The sequence below is a fragment of the Sesamum indicum genome, linkage group LG2 (assembly GCF_000512975.1).
Source record: "Sesamum indicum cultivar Zhongzhi No. 13 linkage group LG2, S_indicum_v1.0, whole genome shotgun sequence".
Classification (NCBI taxonomy): Eukaryota; Viridiplantae; Streptophyta; class Magnoliopsida; order Lamiales; family Pedaliaceae; genus Sesamum; species Sesamum indicum.
The window spans coordinates 17,254,481-17,281,575 of NC_026146.1; the positions used below are offsets into that span (position 1 = coordinate 17,254,481).

A 27,095-nucleotide genomic window follows, 5' to 3' on the forward strand; every position below is an offset into this window, starting at 1 on the left:
GTGAACCACCATTCAATTTCCTACAGTCGAACAACACCTTATACCAACAATTTGCAAATCAGAACAAGGCTGGAGTTGATGTTGAGAATGAAAATAAAATTTTGACAAAAATAAATGACAACCTGATCCTACAACACCTTATACCAACAATTTGCAAATCAGAACAAGGCTGGAGTTGATGTTGAGAATGAAAATAAAATTTTGACAAAAGTAAATGACAACCTGATCCTATGCACGAGTGCGAATCACTCAGGCCAAAGCTAAGAAGCAATAGATGAAGATTCATTCAAAACAAATGCAATTCGGCAGAAATTAAATTGATGTCTTCAAATGTCAATAAGTTACATTTCCACTGCAAAAACTAACCTGAAAAACAAGTTACCGGCTAGAATTCTTTTTCCTTCAGGCCAGATAACGGTACAATCGCCTGTCTGCATTATCCCTTTCCAAGAAATCTCGCTCAATAAGGGACTCAATCCGTTTCTTAATCTCCCCAGGGTTAGCCAGGAACCGAGATTGCAATTGCTTTGTGACCTCAGCTATGATATTATTATGATCCAGTACCCTCCTGGATTTCATAATTCTGACAATTGCAGCCTCAATCTGGGGTTTTCTGTCCTCCTCCACCCTCTGTCTTGTCTCTTGCTTTTCAGGCTCCGATTCCTTTTGTGCAACTACAGTTCCAATCTTGACCTTGCGAAGTTTGCTGGTAAACTTGTCATTTACAGAAAACGCATCATCCTCCCCAATATCCTTACTCATGGGTTCTTTCCGTAGCACGTTTTTCCCTTTTACACAAGCTAAAGACTGCAGACACCTTTTCAAATCAGAAGGTGGAATCTCAGTGGCCTGCTCTATCTCCCTATAGCTAAGACAATCAGCATTGTTGAACAGCATGAGGACACACATCTGATAAGTTGAAACATTCAGCTCATACTTCTGGCCATTTCCAAAGGTTGCTCTCAGGTCAGCTGTGCCCATATTTGTTTGCCAGGATAGTCTCCTACCAGTATGGGTGCCAAGGTAGTATGACCTGAACTTCTCGCACAGAGCCGACATTTCAGATGGCAAGTTACAAGTGATGCTAGATTGAGTGGGCCAAGAGCCGGTTGTCAAAACCTGGACAACTAATGTTGGTCCATTTCCTAGCTCAGATCCATAGGCTGCATAGAACCCTTGCATTGTGTCCTGAGATGTTTTCATGTCTGTAAACATGCCTTCTAGTTTTGAAGTAAACTGATACCCACACTCAGTCTTCAGCTTAACAATCAGACTTCTCTCAGCATCATCAGATACCGTTTTTCCCGACAAGAGTCGCTTTGCCAAATGTTGTTTGTAATATTTTTCAAATACATCTTTCTCCTGGAGGTAACGGAACAACATCATCACCTTATCAAGAATAGTCTCAATGTCTTCTTCTTTCACTCCCTTCAGTCCTTTCCGCAGCTTATCATCCACAAACAATGATATATACTCTGGTGATCTAGGATTCAAATTGATAAAATATTCAAAAGAAGAATTCAAGGCATTCTGGAAGGTCTTATCGTTGCTGAATGCCAAGCTTATAATCTTATCATACTTATATCTTTTCTCAAGTAGGGACTCCACAAACTCCACCGGATTCTTTGATTTCTCAGGATCGGTAACAAGCTGTTTGCCTGTATCTCGGATGTGAGATGTCATTACATCCCTAATTGTCGAGAGGCCATTCGGAACCCGGCGGAATAAGTTATACATCCTTCCCAAGTCTTCAAACTTATCATCAAGAAGCATCTTTACCAAGCCCGAATTCTCCATGTGAACTAGTCTAAGCATATGGTTGGCTATCATCTCTTTCTCCACGACATTAGTTATCTTTGATTCACTTTTTGCATCCAAGTATTGCGATACCCTCTCTATTTCTTCATTTAGACGCCTTTCAGCTTTCTTCAAGTAGTCCCCACAGTCACTGCACTCAATGAATTCCTGAGATTCTGCTCTATAGAAATCAGCTGAAACTTCCAGAAATGGTTTCTCAAAATCTTCTTGGTAGACTGAAGGTCCCAAATCCATTAGCATTTTGATTATGTTTCTCATCAGCCCTCTATTGATAACTTCACCAGTGCGTTCCCTAAGTATCAATTCAAGAAGCGTGTTCAGAAGCCTAGTCTGGATTTTGTCAGAATGAATGACATTGTCCCTCCAAAGATTCAGCCCAAGCTCATGAACAGGAGTTTTATGGGTGCTCGGGATGAAAGTTCTGTCCATGTACATCAGAATGTCACGGATCATCTGCAGTGCTTTATTATGATCACTCCATTTTATATTAAGCTCCTCCAGGAACGAACCACCATGGGCATCTTCTATACATTTGGACATCGTCTGAAGATGGAACGTCATCGTTGACACAAGTCCTGAATAAAGCTTCTCCCCGAATTTATGTAATACCATATTGTAAGCATTTCTGGACCCATAAGAAATTCAAATCAGAAACCAAATCCTTCATAGATCACATGTGCATGTTTGTGCATGTGTAGGAACAGAAACAGACTTAAAATTCTTATCTCCAATCCCACTGTCAGACTTCACCTTAAAACAAATTTGGCATCAAAAGCATATTTCAGTGAGATACTCAATATCCTTCAAACTTCAACAAGGATAATGTTAAAAGTTAAGTCATATAGAGGGTGTAAATTATATCTACCTATTTGCATGCACCCAAAAAGGAGCTATTGTTTACCAAATATAGAAACTGGAGAAAAGAAAATGCACTCTCCTCATCTAAATCATAACAAAATTTTCTGTTTGGGCAATAAAGAGAAGGCATAAAGATCCAAGCAAATCAGATTCGCTAGGTTGCTTGAGAAAGTTACTTTCCAACAGTACCTAAACTAAACTTGCAAATGCTAAATATGATGTCTAGAGAGATAACACTCTAAGGCCAACTATCAATTTTGGTTGTTGCATGAACCCAGATCTGTGATCGTACCAAAATCATGCCACAGGAGAGTAAAATAAATATTATCATCTGTCCTGAGCAATTAACATAATTGAGTTTGAACTGGCACGCAAACATATTTCAGAAAGTAATTTCCAGCTGCAATATGAGTTTCTCCACAGCCATCAAATACTGTGATCTAGAGCAAACTAGTTCCCTTCAAACTCTGGTTGCTTTACTTTGTCATGACCTCTTGAACCACCATACTATGTCATGACAACAATACATACTTTTCATCTGTTTTACTATGAAGTAGGAATCTAAATGAAGGACTCATCAAACCTCTAAATAATGGAGTTGAACACAGCACCAAGTATTATCATTATCTTTTTCTGCGAATTTCTAAAGCCAAATTGATGTCTGAACTAAGCGATGCAAGGTTAACCCTTTCTTGAAGGAAGATTTATTTCATATTGGTAATCCTGGGGCAGACCTTGGCATTTGTGGGTTATGTCCGGTGGATCTATATTGGCATCATAATACACTAGGGGTCACATGGAGTAAAAGTTTAGAGCCTTGGTTGCTTCACAACAGTAACTGGCAGCTGACTTTGCATTAACATTATGATGGGAAATTAGGACCCCGAACACCCAAGAGACTAACTACCAGACTTGCAACTATCCGTTTTATAGTATATGACGACCATCCATGCGAAAGGGCAACATGTCGTATTTACAAAGTGCGCATCCAACAAATACGGACAATAATTTACATTTAAGATTCCACATTGCAGATACCTTCTTTCTTTTTTAAATTTGCAGTTTTCTTTCTCTCCTACTTCCGGTCTTCCTTCTTTGGCAGAATCATGCAACATCTTATTTCATAAGAAAAAAAGAAAACCACTCAACACAACAAGATCCTGCATCCTTGAATCCAAATTACATTGGACAGGAATTCAACACATTCATGCCAGTCGAGAATCAGCCATCATATTTTTCAAATTTAGGGAATCCTTACAACAAACACGCAACAAAGCTATTCCATAGATTACTTCAATTTCCCAGAATGTGAAGAATCATATTACACCAAGTTTCTGCAACAAAGTTAATGAAACAAGGAAAATGGCTCTAATTCTCAAGAAAACTTAAAATATAGAATCTCATCACATGTTACTATAATCTTAAAGTTAAGTGTAACTGCTAAGGGATAAGAAAATACGGTAGTAATAAACTGCAAACAACTTAAAATTGATTGCTAATATAGCATCTGGTGATTGTTCTAACTCACAGGAAAATGAATTATACGTTCCAAAATTATACCTCGAGCAAAAGTTAATTAGCTAATGAGTCTGTACCAAAAAAATGTAAAAGATATAACAGCCCAATTTCCACCAATCGTATGTTCTATCCATCTTCTCAAAATTAAGCTATTGAGTGTATAAGCGAACATGTAAATGAGTTCAGGTAAGAATCTTATTACACCACTTGTATCTTCTATCTCATTTTCTCCAAGCTCAAAGTAAACAAATAAACCACATAAAGAAAAACTAAAACCACATCAAGTAACTAAACATAATACTAACACGGAAAGTCAACTTAGCTGCACAGAGGATCACAGAGCTTCAGTTCCAGAAATCTAATTAGCAAACGCGCACTAATAAAAATAAACCCAGAATCAAATCAACTCTACAGACATCTTTCAGGCCAATAACTTTCCGATGACTAACTCTACCAACCGATTCACTAAATTAAACCAGAAGCAGACTTCAAAAATCGAAAAATAGCAGGAAAAAGAAAACGAGAAACTGCAAAAACCTGTATAGTTCTTCAAAGCTGAGTCCACTAGCGTTGTGACTATAAATCTCGTGAATTGCATGCTCTAAAATCTTCCAAGTCTTTTCTGCGTACTTGGGATCCACCACCACTTTGTGCTTAAACGCCTCTATCTGAAAATTCCTTTTTTTCTGCCCACTACTCATCCTTTTTCCCAATCTCTCTTCCAAAATCAGAAAATGGATTCTCAGAAATCCGTATCGAAAAAGTTGAGATTAATTGATTCACAACCAGGCCTGAAGTTGTAGTGATTCTTCCTGAGTTTTAAACGATTTATGATTCGTTAAAAAGAGGAAAAGTCCAGGTTTAAGCGCATGAAACGGGAGGGAGAATATAGAGGAAGATTTGAGTTGTACGTTAAGCTAAATCCACCATAAAAGATGTTGATTTTGATTGAGGGAAGAGAAGTATATAATTTTTGTGACTTTTTTAGTGTTTTCTTTCTTTCTTCTTTTTTTCCCCCCCGTAAGGTAGTGGTTTGATGCAAGTTTGAGAGGCGTTTGTGTTAACTGATGGGTTTCCTTTGAGGGATGTTTGGTTGCCAAGGAAACCAATTGTTTGAGAGGAAAACGGTGGAAAGGATATGATGAATGTTTGGTTGCAGGTGAAAAACACAGGAAATTGTTATCAAACTCATTTTATTTGTTCAAAAATATTTTAACCCTCATCTCACCTAAAATATCCGTTTTCCAATTCCATTATGTGCAAAAACAAATTAGTCTTGAATTCCATAAACTTACTTAGAATATCCCATAATGAAAAAATGAATTTGGACAAAATTTTTTGGGTTGGGTTGGGTTGGGTTGGGGTCTCACTATCATTTTTTAGACCTAAATCGTGTAAAAAGTTCCACCCAAATTTCATTGCCATTTGGGCCATTTCGGTCAAATTTTTTGGGCCAAATATAGTGTTGTTTCAAGTGAAGTTTAGATGGTCCTAAAGTTAAAATACATTTACCCTATTTGACCAAAAAAGCGTGGACTATAGAGAATTCAAATGAGTTACACAGAGCAAGTAGATTATTGGATTGATGAATGGTTTCATCCTACATCACGAGTTAAAAAAAAAACAGCGTTATATATATATGTGATATGTTGGCTTGGGCTTATATACCTTTTTGGAAAGAAGAATGGGGTAAAATACACTTTGCACCCTGAATTATTCTTAATGTAATATTTATTTTTTAAAATTAATAAATGTAATACTTACTCTTTCTAATTAAATTTTTAGACATAATATTTACTCTTTATAATTAAATTTTTAGACAATCTTGCTCTTATATTATATATATAATTCAAAGCTAACATTATAATAGAGAGCATATTTATTTTAGAGAAAATAATTCAACTTTTGCCTTGACTATAATCTACTTTAAATTGCACCAAATAATACAATTTATTACTTCTTTCTTGTAAATTGAGTGCCTCATAGACAATTTTAAAATAAAATGGACAACTTTATTTAACAGGATAGTATATATCCATATATATAGCGAAGTATATCAACAAATCAGAGTGGCGCAGCGGAAGCGTGGTGGGCCCATAACCCACAGGTCCCAGGATCGAAACCTGGCTCTGATAAGTTTAAATTCAGAAGCAAGCTTCCTAGTCGTCCTACTCCGTTCCGCCTTTTTATTTCTTTTACAGCCCAACGTTATCCACGTGTCGGATCAAAACCAACCCGACCCAGAGGCACCCTCAGGCTTAAGCTGACGCCGCCATCCCAATTGTTTTACACGTTAAACTTCCAGGAAATTAAAAGCCTTTTTCATCGATCCATTGTTTAATCAATATTTCACTTATCGATTTAAGATCAAATTCCCCAATCACATGTCCAAAGTCATATAACGTATTGGATTGATCCCACTACTTGTGAATATTACATTTTGGTTTCATACTCCGAGTGGAAAAGATAATTAATTTATTGAAGAATTGCATTAAATTTTATTTTCATCACTGTTGATCAATTGAAATCTGGTCGGAGCTTGTGGCACAAATTAGACGTTCGTGATTATTAACTGATCCTATCAAAATCAGGACCTTTATTCTTCTTAATCTCGTGGAGCCATTGATCACGTGCGTTGTTGTTCTCGTACTACAATTATTAAATTAATGTAATATTGTATATATATATATATTTATATATACATTGGTAGCCTATGCACATCAAATTATTGAAAATATTTCAAAGCGATGACACTGATCATGTGGATGTGGATGTGGTCTGAAAACGCCTGCAAACCACCACTTTGTCGATTATCCAAAAACTCAGGGGTCAAACAGCAAATTTCAGAAACTAATTGGGGAGGCCCTCCCTTTGTATATATGTTAAGTAATTATTTAAATTTACCTAATATATTTCCTCATAGAAAAATTATGATTTAAATTAAATTTTATCAAATCTGAATTAATTAGATTAAAATTACAATACATATATCCAATGAAATATTTTCGGTCCACCTCCAACTCATCTTTTGTCAACATCACCTCTCATCTCAATATATACACCAATTGTGTGTATTTCTACGTGTAAAATAATACGTATTGCGTACAAAGGTCACATACATTTGAAAACAAGTAATCAAGACAGCAATTTACGTTGTAGCTAGCTAGAAGGTCCTAATTAAATCAATCACGATTACATAAATATCTTTAATCGAATATTTATCAAATTATGATGACTAAAAATTTCATGAAAATTAAATTTCTCTTCAAAAATGCATGATGATATATACGCAGTAGGTTGATATTGATGAGATTAAACAAAAAAAATTCAAAAAAGGAACTCAATTCAAATCAATTAATTAGGAGTGTTCATTTAATTAAATTCCTATTACTGTCACATTAAATTAAATATTTCAATAATATATAAGTATCTCAACATGGATGATATACGGTGTACACTAACTATTTCAAATTAAAAAAGTTGTAAGTTCAAGTTCCATAAATATTAGGTATATGTTTACCTCTTTACTGGTTTGTGTCTACCTTTATAGTAGTCTAGTATGTTGTTTATTTATCTCGTTGATTTGAATTATTAATGTACTAAAATAGTCATTGAATAATAAAATAAAGCGTATATTACAAAAAAAGTATAAGCATATATAATATAGTTATGTATCTTTATACGTACATACTAATATACGACAAATGCATGCATATACAATTACGTACGAAAAAGATCTTGAGAGGTGATTAGACACCGGCAGGTGGCAGCAGACACTAATTAATAGAGCCAGCGGTGGAGCTGTCGGCTCACCCACCAACGTTGCCGGAGCCCAGAGGAGACGGCCAGACTTCCAATTCCACCAAATAATATGGATCCAAGAACCCTAACTGCAACATTGTCCACCACTTTTTCACCAATAATATAATTAATGGGACCATACCTTGAGCATTATTCTCTTTCTCTGTATATAAAAATTCAACCTACTCATTTGTAAATCAATTATATCATAAAATATCAGTATATTTATTATGTGATTGATTTAATTAAATTAAATTTAGATTAAACTTTTATATATGAATTAATATTCCGAATAAATAATAATTACTCTTGTGATTAATTAAATTTTGTTTCGGATGGTTTTCGATATAAAAAACAATAATTAAATTTTCATTAACCAGCTGGATCAATTAAGACATGCCATTTTTGAAAGATGGATGATGGTTTGTCGCTTGGGAACAACATCAATGGATCTTGGAAGTGAATGAACTATCCATTAATGGGATTACTAGACAACCAAAGAGGCTACAAAAATTCTTGTGTAATGTGAAATTAGTTGAAATGATTTAGTTAGATGGTCGCGTGACATGGCACGTGCTCCCACCAAGCATCACAGTTAACTCGCCAAGAATATAAACTCATAAGTCGACTATATATGGTTTTATTTATAGATGAAACTTAGGTTAGGAAAAAAAAAAAAAAAACAACACATACGAGGTTTGGGAAAAAAATAGGTCTAGTACGTAATTAATCATAATTACGTCTAGTGAAATTAAATAAAACCAACTAAGCTTAATTACAATGATAGTTTTGTACTCAATCGCATGATATAATTTGATAGGGAGACATGACACACCATTACTAGGGTTCCATGGTTCGTAACATGACTTTGTCGTTGGTTACGGTGGTTGTACTTTCATGACATTAATGTCCATCAAATCTTGTTCTTTTTTTGGGTATATAGGGGCTAGCTAGATCGATCAATTAAGGAAATTAATTAAGAAACTAATTTGGTGAAATTAGGTTAGGTTATTTTACAATCAAACTATATATATATATATATATATATATATGTATGTTTATATATTAATGTGATTGTATTTTAATATTGTTTAAATGGCAAATATTATTATTACTTAGGACAAACAGGGTTAGCTGAATGTTGAAGACATAATGTCTTATTAGTTGTCTAAATCGGGTTAACATATGCACAAGAAAAAAAAAATGACGACTATATGTATCTAAATATCATCATTATATCCAGTTTGTTGGTTGTTATATGTGCATATATTCTCTGATTAATCATATGTAATTTACTGTAGTTGTGGGTATCATGATTGAAATATAGATTATATGATCTTAATTTGATTTCATATGATTTTGAAATTTGATGGGACAACTAAGCCAAACGTTAATCTAACTGCTTCCAACTTGTAGTAAAGTACACTTAATCCATGACATATAGTACAAGAAAACTGAAACAGGAGTCTTATCACTCAATTACTGTTAAGCTATGCATATTATTAAAAGTAATAAACTCATTTCCTAATAATTAGTAGATTAATTGATCAAGAGCGAGGTTGTGGATTCAAATTTCCTGAATATATAATCTATTTTTTTAAGTTGAAATTAAATGTCTGGACTAAAATGGATAAATAATTAATGGCAAGGGAATTCATCTTTTCCCTTTTTAATATTTAATTTCTCTAAGCCAACTTAACATATATATATTTAACTTTAAGAAAAATTAAATTGATTTGCTGCGTAGGATTTCAGCCAGTGATTTCAAAAATATTTAGACATATATGGGGTATGAAATTTGATATTTTTTCATAAAAAAATCTTTATTAATGCATGCAGTCTGTTTTTTGCGTTATCTGGGATCATTTAAGAGTTTGGGTCCCAATCCAATTGGGTGTCCACTGTCCGATTGTAGAGGTTGAGTGATAAAGAGCAGTACCGCACGTGGAGTCTGAATCAACTGACTCATGTCCAACCATAGTGTGTGTATAAAAGCCTAGCTAGCTAGCATGCACTTCCTCATAATCAGGTTCTAATATTCCACTCCCAAAATTCATATCTTACCATTAAAATATTTGTAGGTTTGAATCCTACAAATATAAATAAATAATTTATTTTTATAATATTTTTTTAATTTTTTATTTTCTTTAATGAATTTTGTAATTAAATTAATTTTTAAATTTAAATATACATAATAATGTATTGAATCCAAGCTTATAGAAAAACTCAACATGCACCTAAAAAATTACTGAGTATAAATAATTTGAAAATCAAGTTTTTTGTGATCACTAGTAATTAACATATATTTTAATTTCTATCAGACTATACATGTTATTAATTTATTGTTTATAGATAACATATAGTATTATTCACTCACCAGAAGAAATATAATTGATCATTATAATTAACAATCATGATTAAAAGTATACAATTATAATAAATATTAATTAATTTTGATTGTGCAACGATTATTAGTTGTGGTTTCTACAATCGAGGTCGAAATATTAACTACAATAAAAAATTATCACAAATATTTTGATTATAGCTAAATCATGATAAATATTGATTATCATACTTAAATTAAGCTTAAGTTCTCATTTCGATTTATAGTATTGATTTGCAATAATTTTTAAATTGTGGTGATCAAAGTACATAAAATAATTTATTTTTCTGTAATCCCTAAGTGCCGTTTGTATCAAGTATGATCAAGGAGCGCCAACAATACATGATTGTAAGAATGGGAGTGTGAGAATATTATAAATCTATTATTAAAATATTTAAAAAAATAGATTATCATCATGAAAATGTGGTTAAATATAATAATATATATTCTTTTCTTTTATATAATTATAATAATATATATATAGTCTTCTTGTATTATTGCTGTTTGGCCTAATGATGGGGAAAATTTGAATAATATTTTTTTTCAAAGAAAAGATTGGTTCAACTTATTCAATAATCACTACTAATTATAAGTCTTTAGCAACGTTTTCATTTTCCTTTTTTCTTCCGACTTATGCCACTTCGGAAATTTTTAGTAAAATCATTATTTTTGGGACATGTATTCTTACCCACTATTAATAATAATAGATTAATTTGTCGTACAATTTGTTTATAAAATGATAGTAAATTAGGGATATATGAGAATTCTTTTCCTATCATTTTCGGAAATATAATTTATAATTATCTTTTTAATATAAAGTAAAGTATATACCCTTAATTATGTCGCTTGAATAAGGTATAGATAATTATGTAGTTTAGGTTAGGAGGACAGTTTCATTGCAGAATTTTTTTAGTAAAATCAAACTAATTATAAAATAAGTATGATACATTTATTGTATGATTGATTATTTTATTTTAATTGTATACCAATTATATGACAAATATTTTACACTTATATATAATTTATTCAAATTTAACCAAATTCAATTTAAATTAGAATTTTCTAACCCTCGCATCCGATGTCCTCTCACTTTCACATATATAGTACAATGCATATCATTCATGGATTGTATACCTCACCAGTCTCCACAAAATAATTCAAGAACGAAGTTACTTTAGTACCCTCAGAAAAAAATAAGATTGTTTTTTCATAAAGAAAGATTGCTTAATTTTGCCCTAGCCCACCACCCATATAATTTCCACTCATTGTGTTTGTTGCTTAAAGCCTGCTCTCTCTCTCCTTCTTCTTTTCTCTCTTTCTCTCTCTAAGATAATAATCCATCAGCCAGCTCCCATCTGAAAGGAATTGCAAGCTAACAGCTTAGAGTGAGAAAGACAGGGACAGAGAGAGAACAAAAAGGCCCCCCAAAAAGAAAAAAAAAAAAAAAAAAGAAAGAAAAATCAAGAAAAGGAGAAGAGAGAGTCCCACAAGTGACTGGAAACTGAGGGTCATCTACAGATAGATAGATGTACTAGGCTACCCCCCACCCCCTCTCACCGAGATATATTACTTGTATATGATCATGGATGGTAATGGAAATTCGATGCAAAGGTCTAATTTTCCTTTACAACTGTTAGAGAAAAGAGATCAACAGCATGAAGAAGCTTGTTGTAGCTCCAATTTCCCCATTTCTGGTACTACTGATACTAATTCTTCAGCCCAACAAGAACAGCCTAACAAGAAACCTCAGCCTAAAAGAACTTCCACCAAAGATAGGCACACTAAGGTCGACGGGCGTGGCCGCAGGATCCGCATGCCGGCCACTTGTGCCGCCAGGGTTTTTCAGCTCACTCGAGAGTTGGGCCACAAATCTGACGGCGAAACTATTGAGTGGCTGTTGCAACAGGCGGAGCCGGCCGTGATCGCTGCCACTGGCACCGGAACTATCCCTGCGAATTTTACTTCGCTTAATATTTCAGTGAGGAGTTCAGGCTCAACCCTTTCTGCTCCCTCACAATTGAGGAGCGTTAGCTATTTTAATCAGAGTTTTGGGGCGGCCCAGATGAGGGTTAGATCTCAGGATCAGTGGGAGAGAGGTTATAATATTAATGAGGATTCATCGCAAAGAAGGGTCTTGTTTCCTGGAGTTGGATTAACAAACGAGAGTTCGTTCAATTTTGCTAGTATAAGTCATGCGAATGTGAACGCTATGTTACAAGCTAAGCAAGAGCTGCGTGAAACGGGCCTTGACGTGGTTGCGGAAGGGGAGGCGAGTATGGGACGAAAACGGCGGCAGGAGGAAGATCTGCCGCCGTCAGCTGTTGGAACACAGATGGGAAATTACATGTTACAGTCGAGCGCGGGGTCCATTCCGGCGAGCCAAGGTCAGACTCCGGCGACAACGTTTCTTATGGTGGCGAATCCTGGTTGTAACCAGGTGACAAATGGTGAATCTCTGTGGACGTTTCCTTCAATTGGGAATTCTAGTATGTATAGAGGAAGTTCAGTGGCTAATAGCGGACTGCATTTTATGAATCTTCCAACACCGGTGGCGCTCTTGCCGGGGCAACAACTGGTTATGAGCAATGGAGGGGGCAGCGGCGGCAGCAGTGCCGGTGGTGTCGGCTCGATGGTGGATGGTCATTTTGGCATGCTTGCAGCTCTTAATGCTTTCAGGACGGTTCCAGGTGGTGGAGCCATGGAGGCCCAAGGGAGCGGCCACGGCGCAGGCGGCAATGACCGACACTCCTGAATTATGATCTGTAAAGTATATTACTTGTGCCCTAATATTATTGAATTTCATCAAATTCTTGATATTTGGATATACCATTGTTTAGTCTATATATGTCAATGGTTAGTTGCAGCACTAGGTTCTAGATTTGCTTGATCAGCTGTGAGGAATCATTTCAGGTTTATCAGTTTGATTGCGTGAATTTCGAGTTTGATCTCATCTCCAATTCAATTAATTTATCTTTATGGCAGATTTAAAGCGTATTTTAGGGTTTCGACAGAAATATCTAAAGAATGATATTGACCCTAGCTATGCTTTGATTGCTACACACACACACACATATATATATATATATATTGTTCTGTGGTAATTATGTAGCAAGCATTTCAAACTCTAATTAGCTAATGATCTCTTTAACAGCTTATCTTTCGATTTAATTATGTTAATGATCAGTTTGCCTCAAAGAGAATTAATTCACAAATATATAAGCTCAATCATCATAACATTCTCACCTTGTAGTACTAGATATATAGACTTAATTTAATTAGCTTAAATGCATTTTTAATCCTCTAATTATGTTTGTTTGACATTTTTAGTTCTTTAAGTTTCTATAGTTATAAAATAGTCCTGCATATATGTTTTTAATTTTTGTGAATTTAACATACTTTTGGCTGGAAATTAACTTGGAAAAATTCCGGCCAAATTTGTTTTGAATTTATGAAAATTAAAAATATGTAGCACCGTTTTACAGCCCTGATTAAAACGCCAAGAAACATAATTAGATGACAAAAAATACATTTAAACCTAATTTAAGTATCCCCATAATGTTTAATTAATTCACTCTTGAGTTAATATTTTTCTTCCACATTCACACACACTAGTTCATTAACTTTAGTATGTGTGTGTGTATATATATATGTGTCTGTGCTCAATACCCTTCACAGCTTTGGAAGTGAAAATGCATATTGGTATATATAGTAGAAACAAAAAAAACCCATAGTGATCATTTGATGATATATACTTAAATGAACCATATATATACACAACTAAACATATGCATACATAATTAAGATTAAGGTTGCAAGAAATTTGGGAAAAAGCTCGAAAGCAATACAGTGCAATGGCCCACAAAATTTTGAATTTTGATGAGGTGGGGTCTGATCAGGTGGTCAATGTACAGCTGCTGACCATACATAATTTCCCAAAACTGGTACACATACACTGAGTACTTGAGGAACAATACCTCCTCTTTCTCATATAAGGACGTGGCTGCATGCAGCTGCTTAGCTTAATTAGACTCTCAGGTTGTTACGTTGGGTGGTCCCTGCATGCCAGCCAGCCAGCAAATCCGAACCGTCGTTCATTAATTTCCATGATGATCACTGGAGATAAATAATTAACATGCATGGTGGTCTGTAGCAGGAATTGTATGAATAGGTACGGATGGTAGTTTGTTGGTTTTCCAGATCTTATCTGGACACTTTTGGAGTGAAGGATATCTGCTGGGTTTTGCTTCGCTGTAATGGCCCAGTACAGTACACTCTTGTCATTGGCCTGTATGTTGCTGTTTTGCTGTAAGCTCCACCGTATATAGATATAGATATATTCTCTCCAGAGGCAGGCGCATGCACTACACTGATCCATAATGCATGCATGTGAACTATTTTTTTCTGCAAAGGATTTGATATTCCATGTTCATGATATTTCCCCTTTTGCTCCCATACATGATCATCATGTAATTTGTTGGAACTATGTGTGTTTGTGGATGTTGTGGTACGTGTTTCGTTTCTATGGTAAGTAGGTTAGCATTAAGCTAATTAAGTATTCATGTCACATTGCTCTTTTAAGTAACTGTTACACCACATAATTAAGTTATATTGTTGGGAAAATTTACACTTTTAGTTTCAGGTTCAACACTTTTAGTTCTTTGTTTTATGGGATTTCAAAATAGTTTTTAAATTGAAAAAACTCTAACACATTCAATTCTATACTTTACGCTATTTTCGAAATAGTCACAAAATTATGAAAAATGATTCCCAAATTGAGAAAACTTAATACATTTATGGGATTTCAAAATAGTTTTTAAATTGAAAAAACTCTAACACATTCAATTCTATACTTTACGCTATTTTCGAAATAGTCACAAAATTATGAAAACTCAACACGTTCAGTTCCATGTCTTATGCTTTACGGAAACTTGGATATGGAACTCAACGTGTCGAGTTTTCTCAATTTTGGAATTATTTTGAAAATTCAGTTAAACAGATGACTAAATGTATCAAGTTTTCTCAATTTGGGGATCATTTTAAAAATTGCGTAAAAGCAATGGATTAAAAGTGTTGAACCCCCTATTTTATGAGGCTAAAAGTGTAATTTCACCTAATACTGTTGGAGAATGAAACAAATTTCTTAGGTTTAAGAAAGGATGGTGTAATAAACAGAGTTTTGAAATTCATAATTTTAAATCCATAAACTCAAATGCACCCTTAACGAGAATGAGTAAATTGTTAGGAAAAATTTCTTATTCAAATCAAATTTAATTGAATTAAATCAGTTACATATCAATTTGTCGTGTGATTGGTCAATTTTCTTGAATTATATATCAAATACACGACAAACATATTTGACACTTACCATATAAATGAATTATATATATAACACCCAAACCGATCCAGCTTAAAATTTCACAATTGTTAGCGTATATTCAACAAATTGTGCATGAGAGTTCCATGAAGAGGTGTCCATGGCGACGTCTTGCGCAATTATATGGTTCCAGGGAACAATCAAGCAAGTTGTCTATGTGGTAGCTCAAGTGATCAGAAGGGCCGTTATTATAATTCATATATTTATATAATACATTATGAAATCAAATTAATAAATTAACTTTACAAAATTTGTTCAAGTAATTGCTTGCAATATTTCGAAATTAGAAAGCCAATAAAAGCCAAAAAATAACCTACTTTATATGCCATCTATAGGGAAAGTGGTTAAGTATAAATAAAATATACATATTTTTTCCATATATATAAATATATTTTTTGTAAGTGTATAAAAAATATACTAAGAAAATAAAGAAAAATGGAGTTGAATTGAGTTCGGGTTCAAAATATTAAAGATCCAGAACCCGCTCATCATCCAATTAAGATATCAAAACTCGCCCTTAATACGATGAGTCCGACCCAAAACCATTACCATCCCAAAATCATGGCATGCATGTATATGTTAATAAAATATAATAAGCAACATTTGCGATAAGAATCAGGTTTCGAATTTAAATTTTTTAAATCCATAATGGGGTTTTTACAATGTACATTTACTATTTAATTTTAATTTATTGTTTCTCTTGGTGTGGGCAGACAGCTTAGAGAAGCAAGAGCCAGTTGAGCAGAAATATATATATATATATATATATATATACGCACTACAAAAAAAATTAATTTATTCTAATATTATAAATTAATATCATGATTTAAAATTGTAATAAATCAATATTATTAATAATCAAGATGAAATTTAAATTTTTTATCATGTTATGAATTTACTAAGGTTTAATGTTTTGATTTCACTTGCAAAAATAACAGTTTTTGGACGTTGCAAAGCCTTGGTTAATTTATGCTTTCCACAAATTTCTTTTTTTTAATTACAATGATTAGTTATAGCAAAAAATTATATTTCTTCTAATAACACTATATTTGATAATGAGTACGTAGGCTGGATTAAGTTTCAAAATCTATGTTCAAACGAACTATAAACAAAGACATTTGATTACTTGTTTGTTTATATATATAGGGTCGATCAATATTTACAAAGTTCAACACCTTAAAATCTTAAAGATTAATTAAATAGATTATAAATTCATGTCAAACTATGCACCAAAATATAATATTAACAATTATTTTAGAAATAGATAAATACATGATCTAGGGAAAAATAACTTTTTATGGTGTAATAATTGTGTGTTATCCGCAAATGTATAGTAAATGAGTTCTAATTTAATAATTCTATTTAAATTTCGAATATTGTAAACACTTAACTAGTTGGTACTGTCAATTTGGGCCGTTCTTTTAGTGTCTAATAGGCCCAAATCGGTAACTCAATCCCGCTTGTACCAGCCTCGAAAGGCCCATTAGGGTTTTGGCCCTTAACAAGGAATATATAATGCTCTCAAATTCCCCAACTCGAAACCCTAGTCCTCCATTCTACGGTGATCAGCAAGAGCGGATCGGTGGACTGACGGTGGTGGCGGCGGAAAGCCATGGTGCACGTCTCGCTTTATTGCAACTGTAGGCCGCCGTAGCTTCTCATCTAACTATTTATATGCGTATGCCTGTATTCTTCTAGTTTCCGGTTTTCTTTTAATGTAGTTGAACTTAAAGCCTCTACTATTTCCGTATGGGGGGTGGAGTAGTCAATGGAGTCGTCGGGAGAGCGCAGAGTGTGGGGGGTGGAAAAAAAAAAGAGAAAAAAAGGTTGAAGACTTGACAAACGGGAGGAGTGGCTCGCAAAAAAGGGTGCAACACGAGGACTTTCCAGAGGTTACCCATCTTAGTACTACCCTCGCTCAAGCACGCTTAACTTTGTGCACGGGTCGAGTTACACGTCCAGCTGCATATGCACGCGAAGCTCTCTCCGAGCTCCACGACGTGGACAACAGGACTTGCCTGTTGTGACCCAGTTTGTACCCAAAATTTGGCCTTTTCGAGTGCATTCGGGCCCATTTTCGATTGTTCGTCACATTTGGTCGGCCTCTCGCACGCCGCCGTGGGCCCATTCGTCTGGAGCGGTCTGTGGAGTCATCGGGAGAGAGCGGAGTGTGGGGGGTGGAAAAGAATAAGTGAAAAAAAGCCTGAAGACTTGACAAACGTGAGGAGTGGCTCGCAAAAAGAGGTGCAACTCGAGGACTTCCTAGGGGGTCATCCATGCTAGTATTACTCTCGCCTAAGCACGCTTAACTTTGCGCACGAGTTGAGTTATGCGTCGAGCTGCATATGCACGCGAAGCTCTCTCCGAGCTCCACGAAGTGGACAATAGGGCTCTCCCTGTTGTGACCCAGTTCATACCCAAAATTCGGCCATTTCGAATACATTCAAGCCAATTTTTGATCGTTCGTGGGTCAGTATTCTATTAACATGGGGATGTACATAATGAGAATTTTGTTTGTTGTATTTCCCATGTACTAATCACATAACAGAAGTTAATTGCCGATCACGTTGCTCAGTGGTGTCGGTGCTCTCCGATCTTGATCTATATATATCTATATATATCGGGATAAAACTATTGTTGGTGTTGGTGATCACAATAAAGTCTGAAAAGGGCAAATTAAAGAGTATTGCCACAAGAACCTAAACTGATTACAAATTTTCAGGCCCCGTGTGTCGTGGCCATACATATATATGTCGTCTCCCTCTTCTTTATTTTGTTACAAGTACTTTTCAAGACAAGGAATTTCAGTTCTTATTCTCTATCAATATTGGATTGTGTGTGATTGTTTTTCATCGCATCTCATCTTATTTCAAAAAGAAAAAAGGAAACGGAATAAATTTGATTGAGATGATATATCTTTTAAATGCTTAATTGAATACGAGATAAAAGTGTACAATGATAGTCGATTTGATGTTTAAAAAGTATTATACAGGAGAACAACATGCAATGATTATTATAATGGATTCAAATAAGAAAATTTGGACTAGTGAAATATATTTTGGAAAAAAATTCATACAAGAGCATATTTTATCAAAAAAATATTTCAAAAAGTTAGATGAAATGAGAAAATTTTTAGACACAAGTACACCGTGCTACTTAAATGGGACGAAAGCATTTCAGCCTGGTTTGTTCGAATTTTGGAAAATAGATCCCAGAAAATACATAATAACTTTTTGATTGATATGAAAATTAATTTACATTTTTAAAATAAAATTTTCATCTTGCGAAATATTTAATAATCAGTGAAACGATTAAGTAAATCATTACAAAAAAATATATAAATATCGCCATCTTGTCAATAATAACAAATTATTATAAATTATATAAATATTTAGAATTTAAACTGGAGATGATGATTTTAGAATTTCAATTCCATTGCTTGAATTAGACGTCGACGTCCATAAATATTTATAAGCGTGAGATAAATACCGGGTCTAATCGAATACCTAACTAGATAAGGATAAATAAATTATGATGACATATCTATATCTTATTATTTATTAAGTGCAATCACCTTTAATAATTAATTTTGGTTGGGAATTTATATTTTGACTGAATCCTTCAAAATATACTTATTCTTACATAAGATAACTTCATTTTTAGTCTCTTGGTTATATCAATAATTGTATGATGTACATATAAACATTAAAATATTTTAATAGTTGTGGTAATTTATTCTTTTAATTTAATTAAATATACATGATAAAACTTTAATATTCTACACATGTATGAAGTGTGTTTCGTCCGCTAGTATCTATACTATTATAAAAAAAAATTATTTTGTCGTACATACTTTTTATACTTATATTTGTCCTTTAATTCATTCATTTCTTTCAAATGAAAAAAAAAATTGATCAGAATAATAACGTAAATATTTCTTACAATTATAATATTTTTCTTCCCAATCCAACACTTTGTTTTTTTTTTTCTATAAATTCTTATTTTTTTTAATAAACCCATAATTGTAATTTATTTTTTCTCATCTCACTCGACGTTTTCTTTTTCTTTTCCCCTCGAACACTTCTTTCTTTCTTCTCTTCTTTTACCACATATGTTTCTTTTCACAAATTCTTTTTTTTTTTTTCTAATTTATCTCAAATCACGATTCTTTTTAATATGCTTGCGTAAATTACATGCGGCGACAACTACCGTATTAAATATTTCCCTCCCCATCACGATAATTTCCACATAGCAAACTAGTCAAAAAACGAACACAAAAGTCACTTAATACTCTTGCTATTCAGCCGCGATTTTCTCTTGCTGTGAAACACGACTTTATGAAGGTAATGGTTATCCTCCGGGGTGCCATACGTACGCTTTTCTCCAAATTTGTTTGAATGCGGCATTGTCTTTGTCTGCAGGGGTGGTTTTCATTTTCTGCAGAGGAAGAATAGTTGCCTACACATACACTACTTATCTGCCACATCAATTGCTCTTTTATTTTCTGACCAATTGAAGCCCATAATATTCAGACATATGCATATTCCCATAAATTAAAGCTTACACCTAAGAAGATAATGCTACCGCTGGGAAGAAGCTTATTACCAACTTCCCAGTTTCTATGCCTCAAACTCTCTTTCATGCATATATATATATATATATATAGGAAATTTTAACTAAAATCATTTTTGAACAGATATAAATCAATTATATAACAAGTACAATACACTTGCTGTGTGATTGGTGCACAATTCAAAAAAGTGATTGATAGTATATCAAATGTATCATACTTACTTTGTAATTGATTTGATTAAGAATAATTCATTATATATATATATATATGTGTGTGTATGTGTTTTGAATGGCCTATAAAATAATGTGTCAATAGTAACATAAGGAGTGGTTAGAATGATTTAATAATTTTGAGGTAATTGACAACAATCACTTTTGCTAAAATTGTTCATTTTAGTAATTATTTTTGACCATGTATATAAATGATTAAAATTTCTTATCCAAATCAAGTTTAGTCAAATCAAACCAATTACAGTGTAATACACTTGTTATGTGATTGGTCACATTTTTTAAACTGTACACCAATCACACGACAAGTATATTTCACTTGTCATATAATTGGTTCAATTTCGACCAAAACTAATTTGAATGAAAAAAAAATCTTAAATGATATATATATATATATATTTGCTATCTGGAGCAGGCGTTGGGGAGTTGATAAGGTGAGAATGATATGTGTGGGGGAAAGAATAGTACAATAAATATTGTATCCAAACAAGCAGAGGATATCTCAATTATTTTGGGATAACAACTCGCTCTAAATTATTTGGCCACGACGTCGACTCACCCTTTTGTTTTTAATTTAGATCCGTATCTCAATCAGAACTCATCGATACCTACTTCACAATTGTGGATACCTATCTCTATCTACCAATTCTACGTATTCATCTCTATTTTTCGTTTTTTTACTTAATAAGTTACAAGTATAACATATATTTTAATTATCAACAACCAATAAACGTTGATTACTTCAATAACAATTATTATTACAGCCCAATTTTTAGGAAAAAATATTTGGTCGAATCAAATACTTGTTATGTGATTGAACACTTTCCTTAAATTGTACACCAATTACACAACAAGTGTACTACACTAAGTCATATAATTGGTTCAAATTTAATTAAATCGGATTCCAACTAAAATTTTCTCAACTTTTAGTATTAAAAATAAATCAGTACTCACATATTGATATGTGAGTCAAACGATATTCACCAATTGAACTAAATCAGAGTGGCACGTTAATGTATTGTTCAAGTGATAAGAAATTGAAAAGTTGGAGGCGGACATGGGCCGATCTAACTCAAACAAATTTAAAATTCAAAGGAAGGAATAAATTGGATGGGCATGGCATGGTAGAGGGCAGAGGCAGCTAACATAGACAACTACATAATCAAAAGGGACCACCTCAATTTGGTGATGGGGCCCGCCATTGCGTTTTCCTATTGTACTCTTTCTTTTATAGAAATTTTTAATCAAATCAGGTTTATAAAACAATTTTGTAAACCTGGGTTCAAAATTTTTGAAGGTCTTGTGCTTGAATTTTGAATGAGTATTTGTGTAAATAGAAAAAAATAATAATAATAATAATCTTGATAGTTCGGTAGTACTGCAAGAATACTCATTCAAAAATTTCAACCGCTCCTCTTACAACCTTTTCAACTTGTGTGTGGACTGTGGATATTATCTGTTACTACTACAATGTATAATAACATCCACTGACGTTACATGCTATCTCTTTTAATATATACCATGCGATTTTTATTTTTATTTTTAATTTTTATTAGTTTTGAATTTTGACGATGCCTCTCGTTGAAAAATGTCAGTTATTCCATAAATAAATTTAAAATAATGAGTTCGAGCCCCATAACATGTTGTGGGTATTTGTTTTATTTTATGTAAGTTTATTGCAACTTATTTCATTGTTTTTTGCTATAATAATGTATTCATAAACCAATATATTGCTCACTTATTAAGATATTGTTCTAATCGTATTATTTTACTAGAGAATTTAAAGAAAATTCAAACTTGAGAAATACAAAATTCTTTTTCATTTTTGTTCATTTGTCTAGCAATGAATTAAAACATATGAAATTGATATACTAAAAATTATTAAATTATTGTGTTTAATTAAAACTCGTGCGGGATTTCATTATTAATCAAATTAGCCCTGTAATTGGGCGGGCATCGCTCTACTAGATCCCAAACCCAACAAATACTCATAAATTTTTTTTTCGTATCTTACCCTATAAAATACTCATAGGGTCTTACCCAAATTATACTCAAAAGAATTGGATAGAGCTTGAATCTTACCAATTTGAGACCCATTTGTTCACAATATGTTTAAAAGATTAAAATTCTCAAATTTTAAATTTGCATTCAAGTCAAACAACGTGTGTTACTAAATTAACTTAGTAGTAGATTTTTATGACCCAACGGTCGATAAACTAATTACTTAAATGTCAATAGGTGCAAATTGAGAAATTTAAATAATGAACTTGATTTTATCCACTGTCGGACCAATGTTAATAAATTTTAAATAAGAATCTTAAACTTATATTAATTTATTATGAAGTCGAGACAAGTTTAAAATAAAAATGAAGACGTAAGAGTTGGTAAAAGTAAATGAAATTAACTATAATATATCTAACTTTCATTTAGATCTCTTAAGCATCATTTTAATTTGCATCTGCATTCAACTTTGATTTGATGAATGTTTAATAATTTGAGTTCAAACAAATTTTATTTATTCCATGTATTAGTCAAACTTAACTAATTCGTATTTTTTTTATTTTCTAAATGTCAAGTTAAGTTTGCTTAATTTGATCATAAAATTTATTTTGAGCAATTACAGAATCAACATGAAAAGCTCCAGCATATTTGGTCAAAATTTCAATAAGTAATTAATATAAAAAAAATATGTAATAAAATTATTTTATACTATTTAAAATTTTTAAGTAATAAATAAATTTAGTCGATCAATTTACTAAAAATTTACGAATGCAATAATTTTAAATTAATGAATAAATGAGTATTTTAAGATATTAAGCCATTACCATATCCATGGGTATTTTAGGGTATTAGACCCTACCTATACCCACTCATTTAATTTCATGGGTCTAGAGTCGAGTACCTTTTACCCATTGGGTAGGGTATGCGTATGGGTCTTAGAGTTATTTTTTGGGTATTGGTAAATGGTAGGTGATACCCTATCTATTGACAAGCCTAAATTAAATCAATGACTGATTCAACTTATTTACAGTACTAGGGAAGATCACAACTTTTCTCTTGGATAATTGATTGATTTGGAAAAAGGAGGCGTCATTGAGAGAAAAATTCTTATTTGAATTAGATTTAATTGAACCAAATCAATTACATATGAAGTATATTACATTTGTTATGTGATTGATCATTTTTTTTGAACTGTACACCAATCATACGACAAATATATTTCACTTATCATATAATTAATTTATGTTTGACCGAACGAAAACCAAACTAAAATTTGGATGGATATGAAATATGATTAGGATAACACAAAAGGGGGAACAAGATGGTTCCATTAGGGAAAGCGGGAATAATTACTTTAAAAGGGCTGAAGCAGTATTATCGGACACGCTTATAAAACCATGATAATATTAATTAACTAAAGTATATAATTAATATTGTAGTATAGCTAAGATCAACCTTAATCGAAATTATTAAAGAAGAATTAACATTAACCAAACAAAGAATTATTTGGCTACGGATCTTGACAATTAATTATGATCCTTATTCTAATCGGGCAGACATAATCAATTCCAAGCACTAACAGAAAACCATCACAAAGCAGGTCAAATTCTCCTTTATTGGTCCTTTTTTCTAAAAAAAAAAAAAATAATAAATTGTCGAATTTTACTTTTAATAAGATATATACACAGGAATACATGGTATGAAAGGTTAAAGAGAAAGGAATCAGGAATAAAAAACGAGTCCAAGTAAGCAAAACCCTTTATCCCCATCTTGAAATGCGCATATTTTTCCATTTTAATCGAGTGAGATAAGATAGATAAATAGATTCACAATATTTCTTTTAAAAAAAGGTAAAAAAAATCGATGCCAACACTTTTTTATTTGCATCCTTCGCTTCAAAAAGCGAAATCATTCCCTCACAAACCACGATTCTTTATATATATATATATATATGAAAAAATATAAGTAATTTCTTTATGATATTATAAATGAATAAATTATATATCCTCATATAAAAAAAAATAGCAATTTACCTCACATTTTTTAAATAAAGCAATTTACCTCCTTATTTAAGTATGTAAATTACTTCATTTTAAAAAGTATAGGGAGGTAAATTGCTATTCACCCATATATATATAATTTAGTGTAAAAATACTAATAATTATAATCAATTCATACTAATAATGAGAATTTATTCATATTAATAATAAAATATCTAATCACAACAAGGTATTGCATGATTGTTAAGGTTGAAGTCTCACAGTTACAAGATTGTGAATTTTTTTTTTTTTTATACAGAAAAAGATTGTGAGTTTGAGCCCCAAGAATTTGGATGTATATCTACTTTTATAGTAGCTTATTGTTTATTTGTTTTCGTTCGAATGTATTCGTTGATATATTGAATCGCTCATAAATTTAAATTTAAATGATGGATATAATGATTTCGCATATTATTATAAAAAATATATATATTAAATTCGACATGATAGAGTGTGTGAAAGAAAAGGGGAGGGCACTAGAATCATTACTTTAAATGAAGGTAACTTTTAAGAGTAAGTTGCAATTTTAAGAAACGAAATACTATTTGCAGATGCCCAATTAAAAAAAGAAAAAGGAGGTTTCATTTTCAATGTTGGATTAGTGCATGTAAGATTATGTGTCTGATATCTTCTTTTCTATGTACCTAATTATCTTCGACGATGTGATGTGGGAATTGTTGTGCTCCATTAATTATGATATTATATATTTCTTTTCTGACCTTATATCATCCCATTTTATTAATATGTACAGCTTATAATAAGAGCATGCAAACAATTATTAGAATACCATAATAAATAATAATAATAATTCTTCCACCCCAATCAAAGCTAACTATATTATACTTACACTTATTGAGTTATTTTTTGAAATAATTGAAGTAATTATTTGATAGGATTGATTGTCGACGAAATGTTTGAGTTGCAGGTCTTCTGTCTCTGTTGAGATATATTCTTAAGGCAAAATAGTAAGATTCGTATAAAATCAAAACTGCAACAGGAGGATTGATTGAGTTGTATAACACATCATTTGATCTCAACTGTAGGAATAAAGTCGTGTCCATCTCAAATCTTTTGTTTGGAAAGGTTGATGATGTTGTCGCATGTCCTCAATCAATTGCAAATAAAGAATTTGAGTAATTTATAAGTTCCGAAACCCCATATTTCAATATTTTTGAAATAAAATTATAATATTTATATAAAATTAAAACAAACAATACATCACCTAATGGTACTTCAACTCGTCTCAATACACATCAGAGCCAAAATTAAATTATAGTGCTAATTATGCAACTTCATTTTACATTAAGGGTCGGTAATAAATGATTTTGGACGTGTAGTTGGACGGACTTAAATGATTTTACACCTTGAACGACCGACAATTTGGATCTTGGACGCTTGGTGTTATTTAATTATTGCTGTTGAGTACTGAATTATCTAATGTTTGTGTTTTCAATTTACGTTTCTCTCGTTCTAATAATCCTACGTGATGTAAGGTTGATTTTCAAAATTCGGGATCTTATAATATCACCCCCCCCCCCATTCAATCACATCATTGTATTTTTATTTCAACATTTTATTTTTTTTAAGGGTAAATTATATTGATAACTATTAAGATTAGGTTTAAACAGCTAAATGTCTCATACTTTTTATAAAATTATAAATACACCACATTAGGAGGTATTAATATGATGCACTTTATGGAATATTTATGTAAATTTTTGTTATTAAATAGTGGATGCATTTATAATTATAATTACAACCACAAAGAACGTAATTGTAATCTTACAAAAGATAGAAAATTTTGTATATTTAATTTTAACCTCAAATGTCGTCACCATAGTTTACCCTTTTTATGATCACAACCAAAAACTTCTCCCATCCATTGGTGCATCACTAGAAAAAATATAATTTTTCGCTACACTTAATTACTATAGCTAAAAGAAGAAAATTATTGTAAAGACAAAACAATCAAAATTTTGCAACGACAATTAGCTTTTGTTTATGCAAATGTGGCTAAAACCATGACGAATATTGATGGTATGATTAAAATTTTTGCTTTGATTTTTTAACCGTGATTAATAGTATTGATTTATCATTGTTTGCAAGTCTTGATCATTTATAGTGTAACAAAAATTAATTTTTTGTTTAGTGAATAGAGATTTTATTACAAAATAATATTACATCTCATAATATTAAATTTTGTTAATGAAATAAAGACTTTTACTTATATTATTAAAAAGAAAAAAGAAAATGGAAATGAGAAAACTTGTAAGGATGACATGACATGCTACGCCCACATATCAATTTCACTTATCTTTTTCCCTTTTTAAGCTTCAGCCAAAGCAAAACAATATCGGAATATATCAATTTTCTTTTTTTCCAACTTGTAATTTTTTCTTAAAAAAACATATTCTAATCTGAAAGGGGGAAGATATGCAATTCTACAAAAGAAGAGGGGACCAAAATGAAAAACACCAAAAACGCCTCCATTTCTTTTCCCTAC

The 27,095-nt window shown here is 32.3% G+C and overlaps 2 protein-coding genes and 1 non-coding gene across 3 annotated transcripts; 2 read left to right on the plus strand and 1 right to left on the minus strand.

Annotated features, from left to right (window-relative positions):
• LOC105156545 (cullin-3A-like) lies at positions 159-5,389 on the minus strand. Its single transcript, XM_011072705.2, has 2 exons — positions 4,732-5,389; positions 159-2,443 (listed from the first exon to the last, which is right to left on the minus strand). Exons 1-2 carry the CDS (start codon positions 4,893-4,895, stop codon positions 403-405), a joined length of 2,205 nt encoding a protein of 734 aa, XP_011071007.1. The 5' UTR covers positions 4,896-5,389; the 3' UTR covers positions 159-402.
• Positions 6,258-6,329, plus strand: TRNAM-CAU. The gene has a single exon. It is a non-coding gene; the product is annotated as a tRNA-Met (tRNA).
• On the plus strand, positions 11,647-13,311 carry LOC105156546 (transcription factor TCP15). The gene has a single exon (XM_011072706.2). The coding sequence runs from the start codon at positions 11,955-11,957 to the stop codon at positions 13,128-13,130; it is 1,176 nt and encodes a 391-aa protein (XP_011071008.1). The 5' UTR covers positions 11,647-11,954; the 3' UTR covers positions 13,131-13,311.

What these genes read in the sequence shown, in the direction of transcription:
- LOC105156545 (XM_011072705.2), bottom strand. Translation starts at nt 4,895, where the DNA reads ATGAGTAGTGGGCAGAAAAAAAGGAATTTTCAGATAGAGGCGTTTAAG. An exon ending in AGCTTTGAAGAACTATACAG is followed by an intron (nt 2,444 to 4,731) that starts GTTTTTGCAGTT and finishes TTATGGGTCCAG; the next exon opens with AAATGCTTACAATATGGTAT.
- LOC105156546 (XM_011072706.2), top strand. Translation starts at nt 11,955, where the DNA reads ATGATCATGGATGGTAATGGAAATTCGATGCAAAGGTCTAATTTTCCT.